The sequence below is a fragment of the Pteropus medius genome, unplaced genomic scaffold (genome assembly GCF_902729225.1).
Source record: "Pteropus medius unplaced genomic scaffold, Ma_sr-lr_union100, whole genome shotgun sequence".
Classification (NCBI taxonomy): domain Eukaryota; kingdom Metazoa; phylum Chordata; class Mammalia; order Chiroptera; family Pteropodidae; genus Pteropus; species Pteropus medius.
This window is the reverse complement of record NW_024346692.1, coordinates 2,144,993-2,167,935: the sequence shown is the minus strand read 5'-3', so window position 1 is coordinate 2,167,935 and position 22,943 is coordinate 2,144,993. Positions and strand designations below refer to the sequence as shown.

At 32.8% G+C, this 22,943-nt stretch overlaps 1 protein-coding gene and 1 pseudogene across 3 annotated transcripts in view; both read right to left on the bottom strand.

Annotated features, from left to right (window-relative positions):
* Positions 1-22,943, bottom strand: part of ATF7IP (activating transcription factor 7 interacting protein) — a 104,236-nt gene that overhangs the window by 34,677 nt on the left and 46,616 nt on the right. For all 3 annotated transcript variants that reach the window (XM_039876413.1, XM_039876412.1, XM_039876414.1), the window contains exons 3-6: positions 16,545-16,625; positions 15,076-15,221; positions 13,522-13,659; positions 4,469-4,534 (exon numbers count right to left, since the gene is read on the bottom strand). In XM_039876413.1, the coding sequence (XP_039732347.1) occupies positions 4,469-4,534; positions 13,522-13,659; positions 15,076-15,221; positions 16,545-16,625 (431 nt within the window). The remainder of the gene's footprint in view (positions 1-4,468; positions 4,535-13,521; positions 13,660-15,075; positions 15,222-16,544; positions 16,626-22,943) is intronic.
* Positions 10,051-10,169, bottom strand: LOC120613783 (uncharacterized; annotated as a pseudogene).

The following is a 22,943-nucleotide window of genomic DNA, read 5'->3' as shown; positions in this document are numbered from 1 at the left end:
TTGGGAAACTACCTCAACATAAAAACAAAATATACATCAAAAGCCCATAGCTAACATCATACTCGATGGTAAATAAATGAAAGCTTTTCCTCTAAAATGAGGAACAAAGCAAAGTTGTCCACCCTCACCAATTTCTGTTCAACATGATACTGGAAAGGCCTTGCCAAAATATTAAGCAAGAAAAAAAATATATAAAAGGCAGCCAAATTGGAAAGGAAGAGTAAAATTATCTGTTTGCTGATGACATACTTATATTTAGAAATTTCTTATATTTAGAAAATTCTAAAGATTCAACACAAAAAAATATTGAAACTAATATATGAATTCAGCAATGTTGCAGGATAGAAAATCAGGACACAAAAGTCAGTTGTATTTCTACAAACTAACAATGAACAATCTTAGAAATTTAAAAAATAATCACATCACCATATGATCAAAGAGAACAAAACATTTAAGAGTAACCTTAACCAAGAAAAAGGATTTTTACACTGAAAACTATAAAACGCTGTTGAAAGAAATAAAAGACACAGATAAATGGAAAAACATCCCATGTTCCTGGACTGAAAGACTTAATATTGTTAAAATATATATGCTACTCAGTGATGAATTTTCGATGTAATCCCTATCAAAATCCCAAAGTCATTTTTTTTGCAGAAATAGAAAAAAGAACCATAAAATTCATATGAAATCTCGAGGGACCTTGAACTGCCAAAACAATCTTGAAAAAGAAGAACAAGACTGGAAGTTTTGTATTTCCTGATTTCAAGACATGTTACAAAGCTACAGTAATCAAAACGGTGTGGCATTAGCATAAAGACAAACATACAAACGAATGTAACTGAATAGAAAGCTAAGAAATAAACTCTCACATATTTGGTCAAATTATCTTTTGACAAGGGTGTCAAGGCTACACAGTGAGGAAAGGGCAGTCTTTCAACTAATGGTGTGAAAATCGAATATCCAAATGCAAAAAACAAGTCGGGCCATGATGCCATATACAAAAACTAATTCAAAATGGATTAAAGACTTAAATGTAAGACCTAAAACTATAAAATTACTAGAAGAAAACATAAGGGAAAAGATTCATGACACTGGATTTAGCAATGATTTCTTGGATATGACATCAAAAGTACATGCAACAAAAGTAAAAATAGACCGAGGAGATTACATCAAAGTTAAAAACTTCACATCAAAGGTAACAATCAACAGAATGAAAAGGAAAACTATGGAATGAGAGAAAATAATTGCAAATCATATCTAATAAGTTAACAACTAAAAAACAAGTAACCTGATTAAAAGCTGGGCAAAGGACCAGAATAGACATCTCCCCAAAAGATATGCAAAGTGGCCAATAAACATATGAAAAGATACTCAATATCGCTGATCATTAAAGAAATGTAAATCAAAACAGCAATGAGATACAACCTCACACTATTAGGATAGCCATCATCACAAAACAGAAAACAAGTTTTGGCAAGGATGAGGAAAAATTGGAACCCTTGTGCCCACCTGGTAGGCACATAAAATGGTGAAGCCACTACAAAAATGGTATGGAGGCTCCTCAAAAAACTAAAAATAGAATTACCATATGATGCAGCAGCAATTTCGCTTCTTGGTATTCATACAAAAGACTTGAAACCAGGATCTCAAAGAGATATCTGCATATCGATGTTCACTGCAGCATTATTCGCAAGAGCCAGGAGATGAAAGCAGCACAAATATCCATCAATGAATGAATGAATAAAGAAAATGTGGTATATACATACAGTGGAATATTATTCAGCCTTAAAAAAGAAGAAAATCCTGTCACATGCTACAAAATAGATGAACCTAGAGATTATGCTGAAATAAGCCAATCACACACACAAAAAATACTGTATGATTTCACTTACAAGATGTCTAGAGTAGTCAAAATCATATAAATAGAAAGTAGAATGATGGTTGCCAGAGGTTAAGGGGAAAGAGAAATGGGAGTTATTGTTCCATGGGTACAGTTTCAGTTTTGCAAAATGCAAGATAAAAAAGTTCTAGAGATCGGTTACAGAACAATGTTAACAGTCAATACTGCTGAACTGTAGAATTATAAATGGTAAATTCTGTAATGTGTTTTTACAATTAAAATGAAAAGAATTTTTTAAATATTTAATTGACATTTCTTTTATAATAAGATCTAGAAAGGATGAAAGTTAGAGATATCAGTCATAAGGCAGTAAAATAGATGAGATTATGAATGTGGTCTTAATAGTAAACTGTCTGACAGTTTTCTCTTCTTTTAAAAATTAAAGTAAAAAATGTTTTAAGACAAACTTGAATAGTGGGGTTTATTTTTAACTGGTTAATATCAAAGGACCAAGGAGGAAGTCTAAATTAGAAGAAAAGCATTTAAAGTACTACTGTTTGCTTATTTATTTTGATAAGGGGGAGAACTAAAGTTCCAAACATTCTATGTCTCTTCTTTTTTTAAAACATAAGACGACACAGATGTAAGATTATAGTAGATACCATAATTAAAGAGATACAGGGATATGAAGGAACTAAATTCTTGAAATATCTAGAAATCTCTCACGAGAAGAAAATATTAACAAGAATGGGTAGAAAGATGTCCGAGTTTTAAAATTTAAAATTGACATTATCCACCAGCTAACTAAGGAAGCAACAAAATGTGAAAGATTGAAGACCATCTTAATATTTTGCTTTTAAACACCACACTCCCTAATTGTTCAAATTAATCTTTTCCAATCTTTAAGAAATACATAGTATTCGTTCCTTGTTTGATACTATATACAGCTCTCCAAAACAAGCCTTTCAAAATTTGTAATATTATCATCTTTATTCCTTAAAGTCTCTGCCTATCACCTTTCACTAAACAAACAAAAATTGAAAAACAGATTTGGGAACAAATTTGATATGCACAAACACTGGAAAAGTATACAGTGGGCAGCATGTTTCTTAATTCAGATACAAGGCTGAAAGTAAAAATGGAAATTCATACTGTACAAAATTATGAAAAAATTCCAAAGCCTTACGTTCACTTCAAGCATAGCAAATATAAATTGTTTTAAAAAAAGGGTTTACACTAAGTTTCTAATATAAGAAATAAAAAAGCTCATTTTTATATTATGACAAAGAAACACAGTTGAGAAAGTGAAGTTTAGAATCAGAGAATTACATAATTGAAGAAAACTATGATAAAAAAAAAAATCTTTGGGTATGGCCAAATGAGGGTTGGTGAGATTTGTCTGTGTAGGACAAAGATAAAAACCACCTGTCACTTGCTCAAGAGGAGAAACCAGAGTTTTAAAAGTTAACTAAAAACAATATAGGGATGGAGAACACATTAGTAATTGTCAGGGGACAAGGAGTAGGTAGGGGTGGAGGGACAAGGCAAGGTTGAAACTATAAAAGGGCAGCATGAGAGAGTCCCTTTATGGTGATGGAATAGTTCTATATCTTGTGGTGGGGTTATATAAATCTATACATGATATCTAGTTATGTAGAACTACACACACACACACACACACACACACACACACACACACACACACAATGAATTCATGTAAGAACTGGTGAAAACTGATAAGGTCTATAAACTAATAGATAATAAACTAATTGTACCAGTACCTTGGTTTGGATATTGTACTGCAATTATATAACATTTCACCACTGGAGGAAGCTGGGTGAAGGGTTCATAGAAGTCTGTACAACTATGTGTTGTTGTAACCTCCTGTGCATCTATTACAATAAACTTTTCTCAAGTAAAGAAAATATGAAAATGAATCTAAAAATCCTATAGGAATAATGATTACTACTGAAATGCTTATTATTGGCAATTAATATGTCCCAGACAATGGAGCTATCAAGACACAAAGAAATGTAACCTGTTCAAATGGGAAAAAAGTCAAGAGGAAGAAAAAGAAATTCAACTGAAAACTATACTGCAATATACAAATGCTAAATTAAAATTATGTACTATAGAGTAAGGAAACAATAAAAAGCAAAGCTAGACTATAGACTAAAGTTTATGCTATGCTATGATGTTTGGACTTAACTACATAGGGTAAGAAATGCAGAGGAGAAGAGGGCTACTACTAGAGGCTGCAGAATACTAAAATACTTTGGAGGAAAGGTTAAAAGTCTAGACTAGGACACTGACAAGAATGTAAAAAGAAAGAAGCATGGTAAGACAAATCCCCCGAACAAAATTTAAAGATGGATAGAAAATACAGCTTCAAGAATGCCATAACATAAAATTGATTAATATAAGTACTGAAATATGAAATAGTAACTGAAGATTAGAAAAGGGTTAATAATTGGTTCTAGAGCCGTAACATCAGAAACAACATATTAGAAGTGCAGAGTACGAAAGCAAAATCCAAATCTGTAATAAAGAAGTTCCCTCCTAACTCAGCATTTCTTAAGGTTACCACTTAGAGCTAAATGTTAATTATGCAAGAACAGAAATTCTTACTTCTTGTCTTTTCTTAAGATCTTCTTTGGCTGCTCCAAAGCGTTTGGTTAACCTGGCTATCTTGGCCTAAAAAAAGCAAAAGGAAACAGAAATGGCATTATGATATTAAAAAGGAACCCATGCATACAAAACAAGAAACCCAAAGTAAGAGGATCCTTAAAAGATAGTTAACGGCAAATAAATATAAACAAACAAACAAACAAACAAATAAAGCAAGCAAGCAAGCTGATTGTAAAATATATATTTGGAAAATACAGAAAGTCATAATGAAAATTAAAATGGCTCTTGAACTTGATACCCACAGGTAAACACTTGTTTTCTGAAGGTTAGCTTTTTTTCTTCCTAGAACTGTGGATGTTTGCGCACAAACCAGTACATTTCTGAATATTTATGCTTGTTTTTTAACATAGTTGTAACCAAACACGACTTTCTTATAGAGAATTATATAGTAAGCGTATTTGTAAGTTATATAAGAAAGATTCCTTGCCAATACTATTTATGGGTAACATGTATAATATATTGAATCACTATATACCATTGATTTTATACATTTATATCTATACGGATATATATCATTATAGGTATTGAATCATAAAAATACCACTTTCCTAGTGGACATGTCAATGTTTCCCAATAACTGCTGTAGTCAAATAACATTGCAATTAATAACTGCGTTCAGATAATTTCCTTAGGCAACATTCACAGAGGTGGAATTCCTGAGACAGAGTATACTTTTAAGGCTTTTGTCTAAATGTTTTTCAGAAAGACTGCTAAAATTCACTCTTTCAATAACAGTGTATGACTACTCATATTACTCTTTGAAACATTTAATTTCATATTGTTAGTTTTTAATAATCTGACAAAAATGTTATCTTGTTAATGTTAAATATTTGTCAGTAAAATATTTTATTAATCATATGTACTTATGTACAAACTGTCTAATCACATATTTTGTCCAAATACATATTCATAGAAATTTGAGAAATGATAGGAAAAAAACAATAGAAAACTATACATAACCACATTAGTATTTTGTTTATATTTCCTTTAAATCTTTTACTATGGCATAGATGTGATATTCAATTATTTTTGTTGTTACTGCTGCTGCCATTTAGTTAAACGTTATTTTCAAAAATTGTAAGCTAAACTGAGTGTGTTCATGAGGCCTGCCTAAGAGCTCCTCCACAGAATTTCTTTTATCCAATATAAATATATCATAAAAAGAAAACAGCATTAATTATTTTTAAAGTTTCTTTCAGAAAGTAGTCATTTCTAAAGGAGACCACAAATCTAACATATTTAAGTCAATCGATAGGGCCTAGGCAATCAATCACCTATGATTCTCAACATGAAGATTTTCGTCAGGATTTATTTATTTATGTTATTAATAACATTAACACTCAAGGACACATGGCATAATTTTATATTCTTAATATAGATTTACTTTTCTGTGACTAAAATATTTCAAGTAATTTTTTCAAGAAAGATGAGAAGGTATTTTTGTCTTTGATTTTTTTTCTTTAGACTATCTGGTGGGTATTCTATAAATTGCATAGAATGTATAGTATTCTTATACTATTTTTACTTAAAAAGAAGTTTAAAAATTCCTTTGTATATGTTATATATGGGGAAAGGTCTAGAAGGATAAATACCAAAGTAAAAGTTGTTACCTCTAGAGACTAGGACTGGCAGGCAATGAAGGAGAAAGTAAAAAGAAGGACTTTACTTTCATGTCATGTACATCTATAGTATTCAAATACTTTGTAAAAAAAAAAAAAAGATTTTATCACTTAAAAAATTAAACTACTAGCAGAGAAAGAAAACCAAAATTTGGACAGACTTACTGTCTTCTGTCATTTAATAATAAAAAAGAAATCGAAGAACAGTCTTTTTGTTATTGTTTTAATGTGTCTAAGACTGGGTCTCTATTTTGGCAAATATTCTGTGAGATATTTTTTAAAACTCTATAAAGTTTTTTTTTGGTAGTTCAGGAAAGTCATATTCCACTATTATGTCCATAATTACTACTTCTATTTCATTTGCTCTTGGTTTCTACTTAAGCATATCTATAATTTCTTAATAATGGTATAATGGTAGCTGTTATAATAAATCTCATAACTATTGAGATTCAGATATATCAGGCCTTGTTTAGCAAACCAGGCAAACTAGAAATTTCTTTGCATATGTACCAAAAAAACACTCAGGAAGTAACTTTGTCTGAAAAAAAGAATTAATCATGTATCAAGTTTGGCCTAAAAACAAAATATTAGTACTCAAAAAAGCTAGTGAATAAATAGACACATGGTTGGTATCCCTTAGTCCAAACTGTCTCTTGGATTAGACAGCCACAGATTTACTTCTTGTAGGGGGAGGAGGAAGAGAGACTGAAAGGAAAAAGTGAAAAAAACTATTTAAATTTAAACTACTTGAAATGGCATTTTATAAATCATAACCAATGGAATACTGTATTCTCGAGTGTGCATCATTAAGAGTCAATTGGCAAAATTTGTAGAGACACTACAAATACCAGTACTGCCAATTTAGTCCTTCTAAATCTCAGGTCTACATCTTTTGGAACCCAGAAACTCTCACTCTTTGATATAGTTTCAGTATGCCCTATGTACCCAACTCCTGTCTCTTTTGATCCACAGCTGATGAAAGGAATTATATTCTAATACTGTAAATGCCTTATTACTTTTGTCAAAGATAACCATGCTTTAAAAGAACAATCTTTCCATTGCACGATTTAGGGAGACCAAGACTTTAAACATCACACTTTGCAACCCAAAGATTTCACCTATTGGAAAAGACATCTCCAGAAATACTCTCTTCAACAAGTTAGGAAGGTCCCATCAAATACTGCTAACCAACCCCTGTGCCTCCACACGCCAAGGAATAGACTTTTGGATTCATGTGTCACACCTAAAAAAAGCACCAAACCCTGACTGGACCTGCACACCAACTGATGACCTGAAAATAAAGATTTTTAGAACTGATGCAGACAACAGATTTCCCAAGATGACAGGACCAGGCCCATGTACCTTTTTCTCCCTGTTGTTTACTTTCTCCCTCTTTCTTAGAAAGACAACACTCTTATTAGCATTTCCCAATCTACTGCAAAAGGGGAAACATTTCTTATTGTTGGATCTTTCACCTATCTGTAACTGATCCCTGTAACCAATCTTTCTACAATAACAAAAGCCACTGTCAATTATACCCATAAGTCCATGGATATTACCTATCAGGTTAAATTACTGTGGCCAGGTGTTCCCATATCTTGTTTCAACCTTGCCCCAGCCATAACCATAAAGGTCAACTGAACACCTTCACATTTACCAATCATGCAGTCTTCAACTTCCCACATACCTACCTATCCTTATCTGAATACACCTGTCCCTCTTCACTCAAGGAAAACACAAACAGGCTAATATCTCCTTACTTTTAGAAAGATTCCTTTATGTTGAGACAGTTCCTCATAGAATGTCACCCAACTCTCTGACCCTGGCTTGAAAAGGTCAATCAAGAAATTCCAGCTAATGATGCCATCAATAACCTAAGCCTTAGCTGGATCTTCTGAGCTCCATCTGGTTTCATTTTTGTCTGAGGTGGATGGCATTTCTCCTGGGCATATGAATGTTTAGAGAGCTAGTGAATTGGAGGTTAACATTTACTGGACATTTCGCTGTCCCTTTTAACATCCATAACAAATGAGAAGCCTCCCATTGGTCCACCCCACTAAATCTCCATAGACACCTTAAATGGGAACGTGCAGGAGGTACATGTGACTCCCGGTTTGCTTACATAGAGAAAGCTTTCTTCCCTTGGGTAGGAGTAAGTGGCAATGAATGTGTGGTCAGAAATCTCTCCCTAACATTAGGAGAGCTAGCCAAGTCTACAGCTAAAGCTATATATCAGCCCATCAATCATATGACTTAGCTAAAGTAGCTTTAAAATCTTTTTTCTTTCAATTACAGTTGACATTCAATATTCTATTAGCTTCAGGTATACAACATAGCAGTTAGACATTTATATAACTTATGATGTTTTCCCCCAATATGAAGGGAGCCCCCTGATATAGTAACCCCGACACCATAGTTATTACAATATTAATGATTATATTCCCTAAGTTGTAGTCTATATCCCCATGACTATTTTGTTACTACCAACTTGTACTTCTTAATCTCTTCTCCCTTTTCACCTACCCCCACAATACTCCACCCACCTAGCAACCATCAGTTTGTTCTCTGTATCTATGAGCTTGTTTCTGTTGTCTGTTCATTCATATTGTTTTTAGATTCCACATTTAAGTGAAATCACATGGTATTTGTCTTTCCCTGTCTGATTTATTTCACTTAGCATAATATCCTCTAGGTCCATCCATGTTGTTGCATGTGGCAAGATTTCGTTCTTTTAATGGCCAAGTAATAGTCCATTGTATATATATACCACCTCTTTATCCAATCATGTGATGGGCACTGAAGTTGCTTCCATATCTTGGCTATGGTAAATAATGTTGCAATGAACACGGGGATGCATCTTTTTGAATAAGTGTTTTGGATTTCTCCAAATAAATACTCAGAAGTGGGACTGCTGGGTCATATGGTAGTTTTACTTTTAATGCCCCATGTTCTCTCTTGTTACACTCTTCAGTTTGAAATCTATATTGTCTGATAATTGCTACCCCAGCTTTTTCATTTCCATTTTCATGAAATATCTTTTTCCAATTCTCTACTTTCAGACCGTGCAAGTTTTTCGATATGAAGTGGGTCTCTTGTAGGCAGCATATGTATGGGTCATGGTCTCTTACCCATTCAGCTACCCTAAGTCTTTTGATTGGAATATTTAATCCATTTACGTATGAAGTAATTGTTGACAGATATGTAGCTGTTACTAGTTATTTCCAATCTTTTTTTGTTCTTTTTAAAGACATCTCTTGAACATTTCTTGTAATACTGGTTTGATGGTGGTGAACCTCTTTAGCTTTTTCTTGTCTGGAAAGCTCTTTATCTCTCCTTTGATTCTAAAGAATAGCCTTGCTGGGTGGAGAGTCAGATTTGGTGCCCACCTGCACTTGCAGGCTGGGTTAGGGGAGAGCTCTGCAAAGGAACAAAATGGCAGAAAGAACTGCCCCTCCATCCCTCGCCCTGAAGCCAGACAATTCAGTTCCTTCCCATACGTCTCTGGCACTCGAGCTACTATCCAGAGCAATTATATCCATCAGTGAGTAAGTCCATGCACAGGCCCTTTAAGAGGAATGCTTGGGATTCCAGCAGCCCTCTATCTCAACTTAACAAAATCCCCGCTGATTTTCACAGGCAGATGTTGTGGGGACTCCCAGTACTTGTGGTTGGGATAGGGAGCCCAGTGTGGGGCTTGGACTCCTCACTCCTCAGAGAGTACCTCTGCAGCTGAGATATCCCTCCAAATTTTAACTGCCACACATGGGTGTGGGACCAACTGTTTTGAGTCTCTATTCCTCCTACCAGTTTTTTTTTTTTTTTAGGCAAGGCAACCCTTGATTGACCTCAAAGATTACAAGGATCTTGTCATCTTATAATCCCTTATTTTTTTAATTTTATTTACACCTATGGCACCTGGTCTTCCTAGGTGATCTCCCATCCAAGTACTAACCAGGCCTGACCCGGCTTAGCTTCTGAGATCAGACGGGATTGGGCTTGTTCAAGGTGGCATGGCCATAGAGGAATCCTACAAGTTTTGACGTGGCTTCTTTATGTCCTTAGTTATAAGAGTTCTAGTCTTCAGGTGGTTCTCAAGGGTGGTTGTTCTATAATATGGTCAGGACAGGAAATGATCACAATGTTTACCTACTATGCTATCTTGACCAAAGTCCAATCAAATAGTTCTTGATATCCTACTTACTGAACAAGGAGGCACTTGTGCAATAGCAAATACAACTTGTTGCACATGGATAAATGCCTCCACAAAGGTAGAAACACAACATTAGGAAACAAGTGCAATGATTATAACAAAGATCACCTGATAACTCCACTTGAATATTATTTCAAAAACAAAACAAAACAAAACAAAATGAAAATAACAAGTGTTGGCAAAGATGTGGAGAAATGGAACCCTCACACTTGCCCAAGGGAATGTAAATGGGTTAGCTGCTCCGGAAAACAGTTAAGTAGTTCTTCAATAAGTTAAACAAAGAATTACCATATTACCCACAATTCAACAACTCAACACATAGTTATATGCACAAAAGATGTAAAAACATGTCCTTAAACAAGCAGATGTAATGTATGAATGTTCACAGCAGCACTAGCCACAATATCTAAAAGGGAAGAACAAAACAAATGCTCATCAATGGAGGAATTCATAAACAAAATAGTATGTGGATCTCTATCATATTATACATATCTATACAATATGTATTTTAGTTTTTTCCTTAGTGATTACATTAGGTATTACACTTAACATGTTTAATTAATACCTACTTAGTTTTAATAGTATATGAATATCTTCAATAGTATACAAATATAAGTATTACTTAGCTATCAAATGGAATGTGGTTCTGATATATGCTACAATGTACGTGAACCTCAAAAACATTAGGCTAAAAGAATGAGGCCAGACACAAAAGTTCACATATTGTATAATTCTGTTCATATAAAATATGCAGAATAGGTAAATCAAGAGAGGCAAAAAGCAGAGTAATATTTTGCCAAGGGCTAGGGGGAGGGGGAAATGGGGAATGACTATTTAATTAGCACACGGTTTTCTTTTGGGTGGATGAATATGTTTTGGAACTAGACAGAAATGATAGTCTCACGACAATGTGAATATACTAAATGACAATGAATTCTATGTTTTAAAAAGTTATTTTGTTCATTAAATTTTACTTTCATAAAAATTAAGTATCAGAACATAGAAAGAGATGGGAACTAAATTGGGCTTATTAGTAAAATTAAATAATTGCCATGATAAGGGTGAATCATTATGAGAGAGTGAATAGGAGAAACAATATAAAGCCAAAAGCCTGATATAAAAAGACATGAACGCTGATACTTTGTAGGACAGTGAAGCAACTGGTAGGCATAAGGAAAGTGTATCAAAAACTAGGAGAGTCAGAAAATGAATGCTGACTTAAACTGGTTCACAACTGAGGAACCTGGATTACACTAAGGAGATTGAAATAAGCAGTATTTAAAAAAAATGAGTGCAATGATTGGGACTTGTTGGTCCTTACTAACAAGTACTTAAAAGTAGTACCAGAGTTGTCATGTAAAAGGCTACTACTCTAATTAAGGATTTGAGTAGTGATGGCCTTGTGAAAAGATGAAGCAAAAGACAGACTTTTATAAGAAATAAAAAAGTTGTAATTTGGCAATTCACTGTATAGGTGAAAGGACTGAAAGGAATCAGTTTCTAAGAACTCAAAAACTGTTAGTAAGAGGAACAATGGAATGACATTCCCTGACGAATTTTCCAAGAATTCCAAGAATTGTAAGTAAGAAGAACAATGGGAAGGGGGGTTTATTTGTGGGAGAAAAGATTGGTTTGGTGTTAGAAAGATTCATATTCTAGGCAACAAAGAAACATACATGTATAAAGGTTTATTAAATGTTAAGGGATCCAGACTTGTACCTTACATGAAAAACCAGAAGCCAAAATTTCAGGTTTTAAACAAAATCATAATGGTAGCCATGGGACTGATGAGAAACAATGAATGATATTAAATTACTTTTTAAAATTTTCAAACATTTTCAAGTTCTAACTCAAATTTCTCAACAGTAGTAGTAAATTAAGTTTAACAATTAGACAACACTATTGCTATAGAAAGACCTGCTAAAGAATAGAAACAGGACAAGTGTTGTTCTAAACAGTACATTACAGAATTACTATAAAATACCTTATTATTAATAAAAAGGTTTTAATTCAAACAAATTAACAATATGAAACCAAGAAAATTTTTAGGCTGAGAAATATAATCCATAAATTCTAGTCTCATTTGGTTGCAATCTGTTTTATAATTGGGAAACAGTGACTTTATTTTCAGGTGCCACTTTTCCCTCATTTGTAAAATAAGCCTTTATAAGTGTTTTGCAACTCAGCACCTGTAAACTGTGCTCATATTTCAGATAGCCTAATAGAAACCACACATTTACATATGACAAAATGAATGGACCGAAAAAAAGTTCCAACTTCTTAGTTTGGGGATAAAATGGATCACTACAGCATGTTATCATGGGCTCATTTCAGCTGATGAGAAGTTCTGGCACTATATAGTAATAAATAACTATTTAACAAAAAATGGAAAGTAGTAATTATCAATATAGATTAATAAACTAATGTCTTTAAAACATGGCAGGAAATGGATTAATGTAAAAAGAATAACTTACAACAAGTATTTAGTACTTATAACATGCTATATGATGCTAGCCTTCCTTTGATGATTGAAAAAATATTCCAGAAGCACTAAGTTAGGCGATTTCTGAGGCTCTTTTATGGGTTGAACTGTGTATCTCAAAAGCTCATATACTGATGTCTGAACCCCAAGTATCTCAGAATGTGACCTTACTTAGAAACAGGGTCATTGCAGAAGTAATTCTTTAAGATGAGATCATACTAGAAGAGGGGTGGGCTCCAATCCAAAATGACTGGTTAACTTTGTAAAAAAGGGGATATTTGGGAAAGACACACACAAAGGTATGGCACCATGTAAAGAAGAAGCCAGAGATCAGGGTAATGCTTTTACAAGGCAAGGAATACCAACGACTGTCAGCAAACGTTACCACCAGATACTAGAGCACACACTTCAAACAGATTCTTCCTCATAGTCTTCAGAAAAAAACCAATGCTGCAACATCTTGTTCTAGGGCTTTTAGCCTCCAGAACTGTAAGATAATACGTTTCCATTGTTTAAGCCAACCAGTTTACGGTACCTCTTTTAGAGGAAACCAAGAGAGGCTCCTCTTACTTCTAAAATACTGAAGTTAAATGTACTTTGTTGTCAGCTTCAAAAATGTATCACAAAAAAATAAATTATAAAAATGAAGACACAGGTATGCAATTCAAGACAGTGTACAAACCTGTAGTTCAGTAAGAACTGTTTTGTGCCTCTTGTTACATTCAATCTTTTCCACTCGTGTTTTCAGTTCTGCCAAAGTCTTATCAAATACAGCACACTGTAGTGCACACAATTTTTCTTCCAACAACCACTGTACAACCTAAAGAAATACATATTTTTTGTTATAGCAAAGAAGGCATTTCAGCAAGCAGCAAACAGTAAGTACTCTTAAAAACTAATAAGATAGTACTAATGTATTAACTAGTTTAAATGAAAAAACATGCTGGCATCCATAAAACAATGTTATCTACTGAAGTCTCCACTTCTACATATATAATATCTACCTCAAAAGAATAACATACGCAAAAAGGAGAAAATTTCCAGAGGGTGAAATTTAAAAATAATTCGAAACTAAAGTTTTAATATTTTCTTCCCATGCCTTCTATCATGATTTAAAGGAAACCAGTTAAAGGAAAAGACAAGTTTTTTTAAATTTCTAATCTGTTGCAGATAATATTTTTGTGAGACACTAAGAAGTCACTGCACTATAAAATTTCTATAAAACATTTCTAAATGCCTACTCACAATTTCCATATTTATTTCATTATGGACCCCTAACAAAAGAATACAGAGAGCCTGTCCACAGACCATACATGAATAACACTGTTCTAGAGGAGCAAACTCTTGGTACACACAAAAGTATTCAAAATTCTTTCACAAAGCTTTTTCATATTTCTAACAGCTTTATAAATTAAATAAACATTACTTACCACCATAATCAATTTAAAAAGACTGCGGGGGGAAAGTCACTTTTTTCATTGCCTTACTATTCTTTTTTCTAGTATGGATATTTATACTGTATCTTAGTAGAAAAATATTGATCTACAACCTAGATTATTTATAACTTCATCATTAAATCTACAAGGCCTTGAAAAATTAATTTCACCTGAGTTTCATATTCTTCTCTTTAAAAGTTATTTGTCATTAACATTTGTGAAAATGTTTTGAAAAATATATTAAATACTGTATATTTTCAGTTCTACCCTCTAGTTTAGCAGATAAGGGGGGAAAGGGGAGGAGAGTCCCAAAGTCATATCATACTCTAAATATTTTCTTCTCCTATTCCTTCTAAAGCCTTGTCCCAACCATCTTTAACACTAAGCCTAAAGTACTTAACAAAGATTTTAGAATATAAGGACTTACAACCATGAAACCAACTTATTATAATGATTAAAATGTTAACATATAAGACTCTAATGTTTCCACTAAAGTTCGATAAAAAAATTGCGAAAAATAATATTCAGTTTTGTTACTAAAGCAAATAAAAAGAAATCATCTCTCTCTTCCATTTCGATAATTACTACTGGACCCTAAAAAATATGTAGCTTTTGAAAAGAGTTAGAAGGAATTTTAAAATTAAATTATTAAGGATAATAAACTCAACCACTTCTTCAAGTTTTCTTTTTCTGTGAAAAATCTGAATATGTCAGTAACATACAGAATAATTTCAAAACCTAAAAGAATAAAGACGGCACTATTTACTTAATATGACTTTTTAACTTATATTCTATAGCACCTTTTGTAGCTTCTGGTTAATATCTCCTTTGGCTGTAATCTTTACTTGAAATTCTGCTTCATATTCTTCTTCCATATATCGACGGCGTTTGGACTGTACATTGTCCATGTCCTCTGATTTAGAACGTTTTCTTCTAGAAAATTCAACTGAGAACAACAAGTATAATGATCAGTCTGGTGTTTTTATTATAAACCTTTAATGCCTATTCTCCATTTTCAGCAAAATATTATTTGTAGCTATCACAATAGCATTCTCGATCATTTTACATTTTTTGAGATCAGAAAAGGAGACAGGTAGCTTTCAGCTTTAAACGTGAAACAATTTTCAATATGATATAAATAAGAACTTCTTAATGGCTAAGCAATGTACAATGAAAACTTAAAACATTCTACCCCTGAAATCATATTAAGATGGAGAATCAACAAAAACATGATCATGAGAAGAAATCATCTCATATTCATTCCCTTCGCTGAATTTTGTATTGCACATGAATCCTGATAAACTACAGTATCCACTCTCATGTCACCGATTTCTAACAACTGTGTATAGTTTTATTTAATCCCTACTCCTGAGTAAATTTAGAAAAAATTCTTACTTAATCATCAGCCTTAGGAAAATAACAATAATAGTTATTCTTAACATATCCTAATGAATTTCAAATATATAAAAATAATAAAATTAATGTCATTATAAAAGTAAATTTAGTAAAGCACAGCTATTCAAAGATCTTCACTTACTTGTAACATTCATGAGATCATAAACAAAATTTTATCTGGTTTCTTTTTCAATATATAAAAAGTGAAAATACTAAAATCTCCACACTTATTAAAGGCAAATGACCTTATTATGTGACCATATCTATCCTGCTCCACTACACTCTATATCCATATCTATGTGTCTATTTTTTAAATCTAATTCTATTCCATGATTTCTCTTGTAATCACAACATACATACTCACCCATGGAGAGCAGTATGACAGGAAGAGTTATAGAACCCAGGTTTTCTAACTTCCAGTCCAGTGATCTTCCTATAAACCTAACGACACTCAATCTCTCATCATTTCCCTTTCCATGAAGCTTAAGAACCTTAGATAGACTAGGACATATACTTCCATTCACTTATATCACCTCAGACAAAATTCTTACAGTCCCATGCTCTAAACATAAATCTAAAATAATTTCTCTCAAGATGGTCAAATAATTAGTACCTTACTAAATGTTAAGCTTAAATCTTTCTTATGAAACAATGAAAAGTATAAATAAACAAAATAAACACTGAAGTTTATAAAATAATTAATACTTTCAAAGATCCTTGGGTTAGCCATCAACCAAATGATTTAACAGTGGCTTACTTAAATTGCAAAGTTTTACAATCATCTTGTGGACAGAAAAGTATATTGCACAGCCTTAAAAACAGAAACAGTGAATTAGTATTTTTTAAACTAGAATAGTTTTTTGTACATAATTACTTTTCTCAGAAGGTCTTTCATCTTCATGTGTCACTTGCTCTTCTTCCTCAGGTTTGCGGTCCTTTTCATTACTTTCTACTTCTGTAACAAAAAAAGAAAAGGAAATTTTACTTCTATTAGAATTCATAACATCTCATTATAATTTACACATTTGGTGGAACTATCCAGTTAATAATCTTTATGAAATCAGAGTCTCGAAATGTGAAATTTTACGACTACAAAGGGAGCATGAACTGGTATAAATAAATGACCAAGTCCACTTTCAAATGTTCCTACAAATTCATAATAAACTCCTAACATGGAAAAAAATTAATAGTACAGATTTTTAAAACAAAATCTTTCTTAGTACTTTACTGTCACCAATCAATAAAATGTGAAAACCATAAAGCACTTAAACTCCTTATATTCAATTACTAATACTAAAACAGTGGTTGTGTCAATTATAAAAGATTACAAACTGGCAAACCACTGTCAAAACACCAATATGTGACCAGACATCATTATGTTACTTCAATGGTTATGAGACAGTTCATAAAAGAGAATAGAAAAGATATCCTAAAGATAATGAAGATTTTACTTAGAAGTAATAGCGACTTTGATACCAGTGCCAACAACTGAGCTAGGCGCTGGACATATATTACTTCATATTCTTAATATAATTCTACACTGTACACAGCATTTTTGCCATCATACGGATGAAGAAACTGTTCAGAAAGGTGATTTTCACAAGATGCATATAAAATATAACAAAAAATGCTACCAAAATATATTGCTAAAAATGTCTACACAGTTGCATTGCTACAACAGATAAAATCCCAAAGGTATCAAGAAATAGCCTTTGGTGAATCAATCTGCATCTCTTCAACTAACTTAGTCATTATATGGGAAAGAAGAATAAATCTTTAATATGTTTGGGTTTCTATTTTATCCTCTTGCACACTAATTCTGGCTCCCAGCGGCTTCAAAAAAGCATGCTATTATTTTATCATATTCTACACCAAAATTTAAAAACTCACAAAGTATATAGCACTATATAAAGATTCTGATATGGCATTTCTGCTCCGAACACCAGGGTTTTAATCCAAACAGCCCTGATGGTAGAAAGTGAAGATTAAAAAAACTTAAAAGACCTTGTAGGTGAAAACAGGCAGAAGCCAGGATCATTTAAGGCTTTTACAAATGTGTTTTTCACACTAAAACAATAAAAATGTAAAAAGTGACTATAGTAAAATAAAACAAAAAAGCTAACAGGACATAAAAGATTACTAAAACTATTTTTAAACTTTAAAATAAATTAATATTAGAAAATTAAACTTCATTTACAAACCTATGCTTATTAGAAATGTTTTAAGATCTTATTTGAACTCAGGGGAAGTGTTGATGAACTCAGTGAGAACTTTAAAAAGAGATAGGAAACATAAAAATGGAGATAGAAAACATAAAAAAGAACCAGTCAGAAATGAAGAATACATTAGAGGGAACCAACACTAGATTAAATGAAGTAGAGGATCAAATCAATGATTTAGAAAGTAAGGTAGCAGAAAACACCCAATCAGAACAGAACAAGAAAAAAAAATACAAAAATTAAGGATAGTTTAGGAGGCCAAGTGCAGCACCAACATTCACATGAAGGTGAAGAGGGCGAGCAAGGGATTGAAAACCTATTTGAAAAAATAATGATGGAAAACTTCCCTATCTTGGCATAAAAAATACACATATAAGCCCAGGAAGCACAGAGTTCCAAACAAGATGAACCCAAACAGGCCCACACCAAGATCTGTCACAATTAAAAATCAAAGGTTAAAGACAAGGAGAGAATCTTAAAAGCGGCAAGAGAAAAGCAATTAATTACCTACAAGGAAGTTCCTTGTAGGTAAGACTGTCAACTGATTTTTCAACAGAAATTTTGCAGGTCAGAAGAGACTGGCATGAAATATTCAATGTGATGAAAAGCAAGGACCTACAACCAAGATTACTCTACCCAGCAAGGCTATCCTTTAAAATCCAAGGAGAGATAAAGGGCTTCCCAGACAAGAAAAAAGCGAAAGGAGTTCATCGATGCCAAACCAGTGTTACAAGAAATGTTAGAAAGACTACTTTAATAATAAAAAGAAAATACCAAAATTATGAATAAAAAAATGGCAATAGCTACATATTTATCAACAATTACTTCAAACATAAATGGATTAAATGCTCCAATCAAAAGATAAAGTGGCTGAATGGATAAGAAAACAAGACACTTCTTATATACACTGCCTACAAGAGACTCACTTCAGATTGAAAGACACACAGACTGAAAGTAAAGGGATGAAAAAAGATGGTTCGTGAAAATGGAAACAAATAAAAAATCTAGGATAGCAATAATTATAACAGACAAAACGGACTTTAAAACAAAGGCTATAACAAGAGACAAAGAAGGATCCAGTAATCTTACTTCTTGGTATTTACCCAGAGAAACCCGAAACACTACTTTGAAGGGACATGTGAATATATATATATATTCACTGCAGTATTATTTATAACAGCCGAGATATGGAGGCAACCTTGATGGTCATCAATGGATGGATGAAGAAGAGTAGTACGTACATATAATGGAATACTATTCAGCCATAAAAAAGAATGAAATCTTACCAACCACAACATGGATAGGGTATTGTGCTGAGTAGGGTAAATCAGATAAAGACAAATGTTAGATAATTTCACTTACATGTGGAATCTAAAGAACAAAAATAAAAAAACAAATGTAAACTAACTCAGGTACAAAGAACAACTTGATGATAGCCAGATAGATTAAAGGGGGGTTGAGGGTATGGCGATAAAGGAAATGGGATTAAGACGTTCAAATTGGTAGTTACAAAATAGTCATGGGGATGTATAGTATAAGGAATACAGTCAATAATACTGTAATAACTATATACGGTTCAGATGTGTTCTGGATTTATCGGGATAAATGTCTAATCACTATGCTGTACACCTGAAACTAATATTGTATACCAGCTGTAATAGAAAAAAATTTTAATTAAAAAAATAAGTCAGGGCATAAAAAAAATTACTCTTTTCTAGTAGTTCTTGTTTTTCAAGAGGTCTTACTATTCCTTAAAGTATCCTACCACACTTGACCTTTAAAAATACACTTTTTAAAATTTTCTGATAAAACTTATTATAGTTTGTCTTGTTTCTAATCTCTTATCCATACAAAAAATAATAAATTTAACTGGGAAAAAGAAAATCTCATCTTTCAACCCCAGTTTCAATCAAATAAAAATTTGTTTTGTTCTCTTGTAGAATGCAGACTCATTACAACACATTTTTCTCTATACGGTATATAGTTTTTCAAATCTTCTTGATTTTAATACTGAAAATGAATTTTGAGTTTCCCAGTCTCCAGAGTTTCTAGACACACAGAGATACTGGGCTGCTAGAAATGAAGGTTTACATAGTCTTTATATAGCAAATCGTCATACCATCCGAGAACAAAATTAGCCATGGTTCCCAACAGGGTAAGTGCAAGTCAGATCATTCAAAACACAGCAGAGCCAACTAGCCTGGTTTTAGTTTGCCTCTTTTATGCATGTTAACTCTCTCTTGTCTTATAGATGTCGTATCAAATTTAGCTTGAGATTCCTTCATTTTACTCAAAACCGCCTCCTATCACCCAATTTCCATTTCCCAGATAGGCTTAGAGAATATGACTGGATTCTCAACTCAAATCAAAACACTCATTGGGATTTCAGAATAGACAGAATTAAAACTTATGCTCAAGTTTATTTAATGGAAAGAACCTGGGTTTCTATCAAAAGGGGTAAGACACTATACTTCTTTAATTTTTTTGTTCCCAAAGTCTCTAGAGAATCTGAGTGGACCTCCTTCAACCCAGAATAATAACCAAAGGCCCTTGTACATAGACATTTTTATATATAATTTCAAGTAGTTCCTAGGACTTCTGAAACTCATCTAAATGATTAGATTCAGACTGACGTTTTTAAGAATCTGTCTTCATTCACAGATAATTTTTGCTATAATTCCTCTGGTATTGAGTATAGCCTCATTACAAGTTGACACGTTTTAATATACAGTTCTATGTGTGGTATTTTTTCAATCGGATTAGACAGTAAGCTCACTAAGAGTAGGTGCCACATCTTGTAGTTTTGGTAAAGACCTGAGATAAAATAGATGTTTAATATCTATCTGATGGCCATATCTAAAAACTTTGGTAAAGACCTGAGACAAAATAGATGTTTAATATCTATCTGATGGTCGTATCTAAATAAGCGTCTATTAAATAAAGATAGAAAAAGTGTGTTGTAGAGGATTAGAAAACACAATTTACATTAGGGAGTTAATTTCTCATTTTCAGAATTATACTTTATAGAACTTTACTCCAAGGAAATATGGACAAAACTGTTGCTTTGGATCAAGAGTTGGCAACTATTTTTTATTTAATCAATGATAAACAATTTATAATATGTGAACAAGTAGGTCTGCTTTGTTCCAATAAAACTTTATTAACAAAAACAGACAGGGCTGATAGGTCATAGTTTGCCAATCCCTGCCTTAGATTATTGGCTCTATGAGAACATTTTTAAAAAAATTCTATAGATTAATTAAAAACAATATATTAGAAAAATGGGCAAAGGAGATGAACAGGCATTTATAGATAAGGAAATATAAATGTCCTATAAACATGTAAAGAGTCTCAACCACACAAGACATAGCAGAAAAATGTGGCACTAGTGGTAATGTGACTTTTCTATAAATTTTTTGAAGTTATACTTAACTTAGACAAAGTTCCAAATAATATGTTGTGTAGTAAATTTCTGTGCTCCTTTTAAAGCAAAACTCGGGGACGGGGTAGCGGGGGAGTTATATTTTACTGTGTCTAATTCTTTTCTCATTCTCTCTGAAATCCAATCTAAATTAGGCTTTCAATTCCACTGCCCCTTATAAAGGTCACAAATGATACCCAGGTCATTAAATATTTTTCTTTCATCTTACTTGAACAAGTAGCAACATTTGATATATAAAGAGTTAACTACTATACCTTTATCCTTGGAACACTCTCTTTCTTTGACTTCTAAGACAACAAAATCTGTTTTTCTTTCTACCTGAAGAGCTGATCTTGATTGCTTTCCTTTGGTGGTTATTCCTTATGTCCCTAACCTTCAAACACTAGAATGCCAAGAGCTCAGTTTTTAGATCTCCTCTCATCTCCATTTATACTCAACTCTTAGATGATCTCATCTTGTTACTCAACTTCAACTAATGTCTATATGCTATCTACACATCTACTCCCAAACTCTAGATTGTCCAAGCCTCTGCCTTGAAATTCAGACATATATCTAACTTGGGCAACGATAGTCATTTGAAACTTATCTTCCTCCTATACTTCCTTTCCAAAATCTGCTTCATTCTTCGTCTTCCTCAACTGTGAAAAGAAAAATCTGCAACTTCCACACCAACGTAAGTAATAAGAGGTTTCACAAAGAAAATCTAAATACATAAGAAAAAGTTGAATATAAATGGGTGGAAAAAATAATTTCACTGAAAACTTAATAGTGACAACAAATTATTAAATTTTAATTGACTAACCCATGGCAATTCTGTCACTACTGACCTAGAGCAAAAATAGACAAAAATCTGGATTCTACTCCTATGCAATTATCCTCATTAGTATTTATGCTCATTTTATTTTTCTTAAATACCCAATGAACAGGGAAAAATAAATCAACCACAATTTTTTTAAATCTGAAATTAAATCTGTAAGGAAACCATATCAGAATTTAATATAAAATCTGTTTTATTCTGAAACAGATTTTTCTCAACAATATTAATAGCAATGTTTAAAATAGAAAAGAGCAAATGAAGGAGAGCCCTCGCTCCTATTTCTCCATAAGAAATACAATGAGTAGGATGAAAAAGAGAAAAAAATGGATAAAGTAGTAGCTCAAAAGCTAAGGAGAGCCTCGAGAGGAAGGGATTGTTTGTTTAAGAGGTCATCCAAGTGTGAGAGAATAAAGACCAAAACATGAACACCAATGTCACTTCACTGAGAACAATTAGGCGGGGGCTGGTAAAGTGGAAATCGAAATTCAATAAAGTTAAAGAGTAAATAGCAAGAGCAGGAATGATGCTAGTTTTGTTAACATAATTTGAAAAATGGCTCTACAAGAGGAAAGAGTGGTACCTAGAGGAGAGTACATGGTATGGAGGGGATATGGAAGGTATAACTAATATGTGTACCTCCTCTAGTGTTGTTTGAACTTTCCCAGAGAGAAATCTTTAGACTCTGATTTTAATCATTTAGTAAGTATCAGTTATGATATCCTATTATGTAACAATAGTATAGTGTCTTCAGGCCTATAAGGTCTATCTGCAATACTTTCTCAGGTCTTTCTTCTA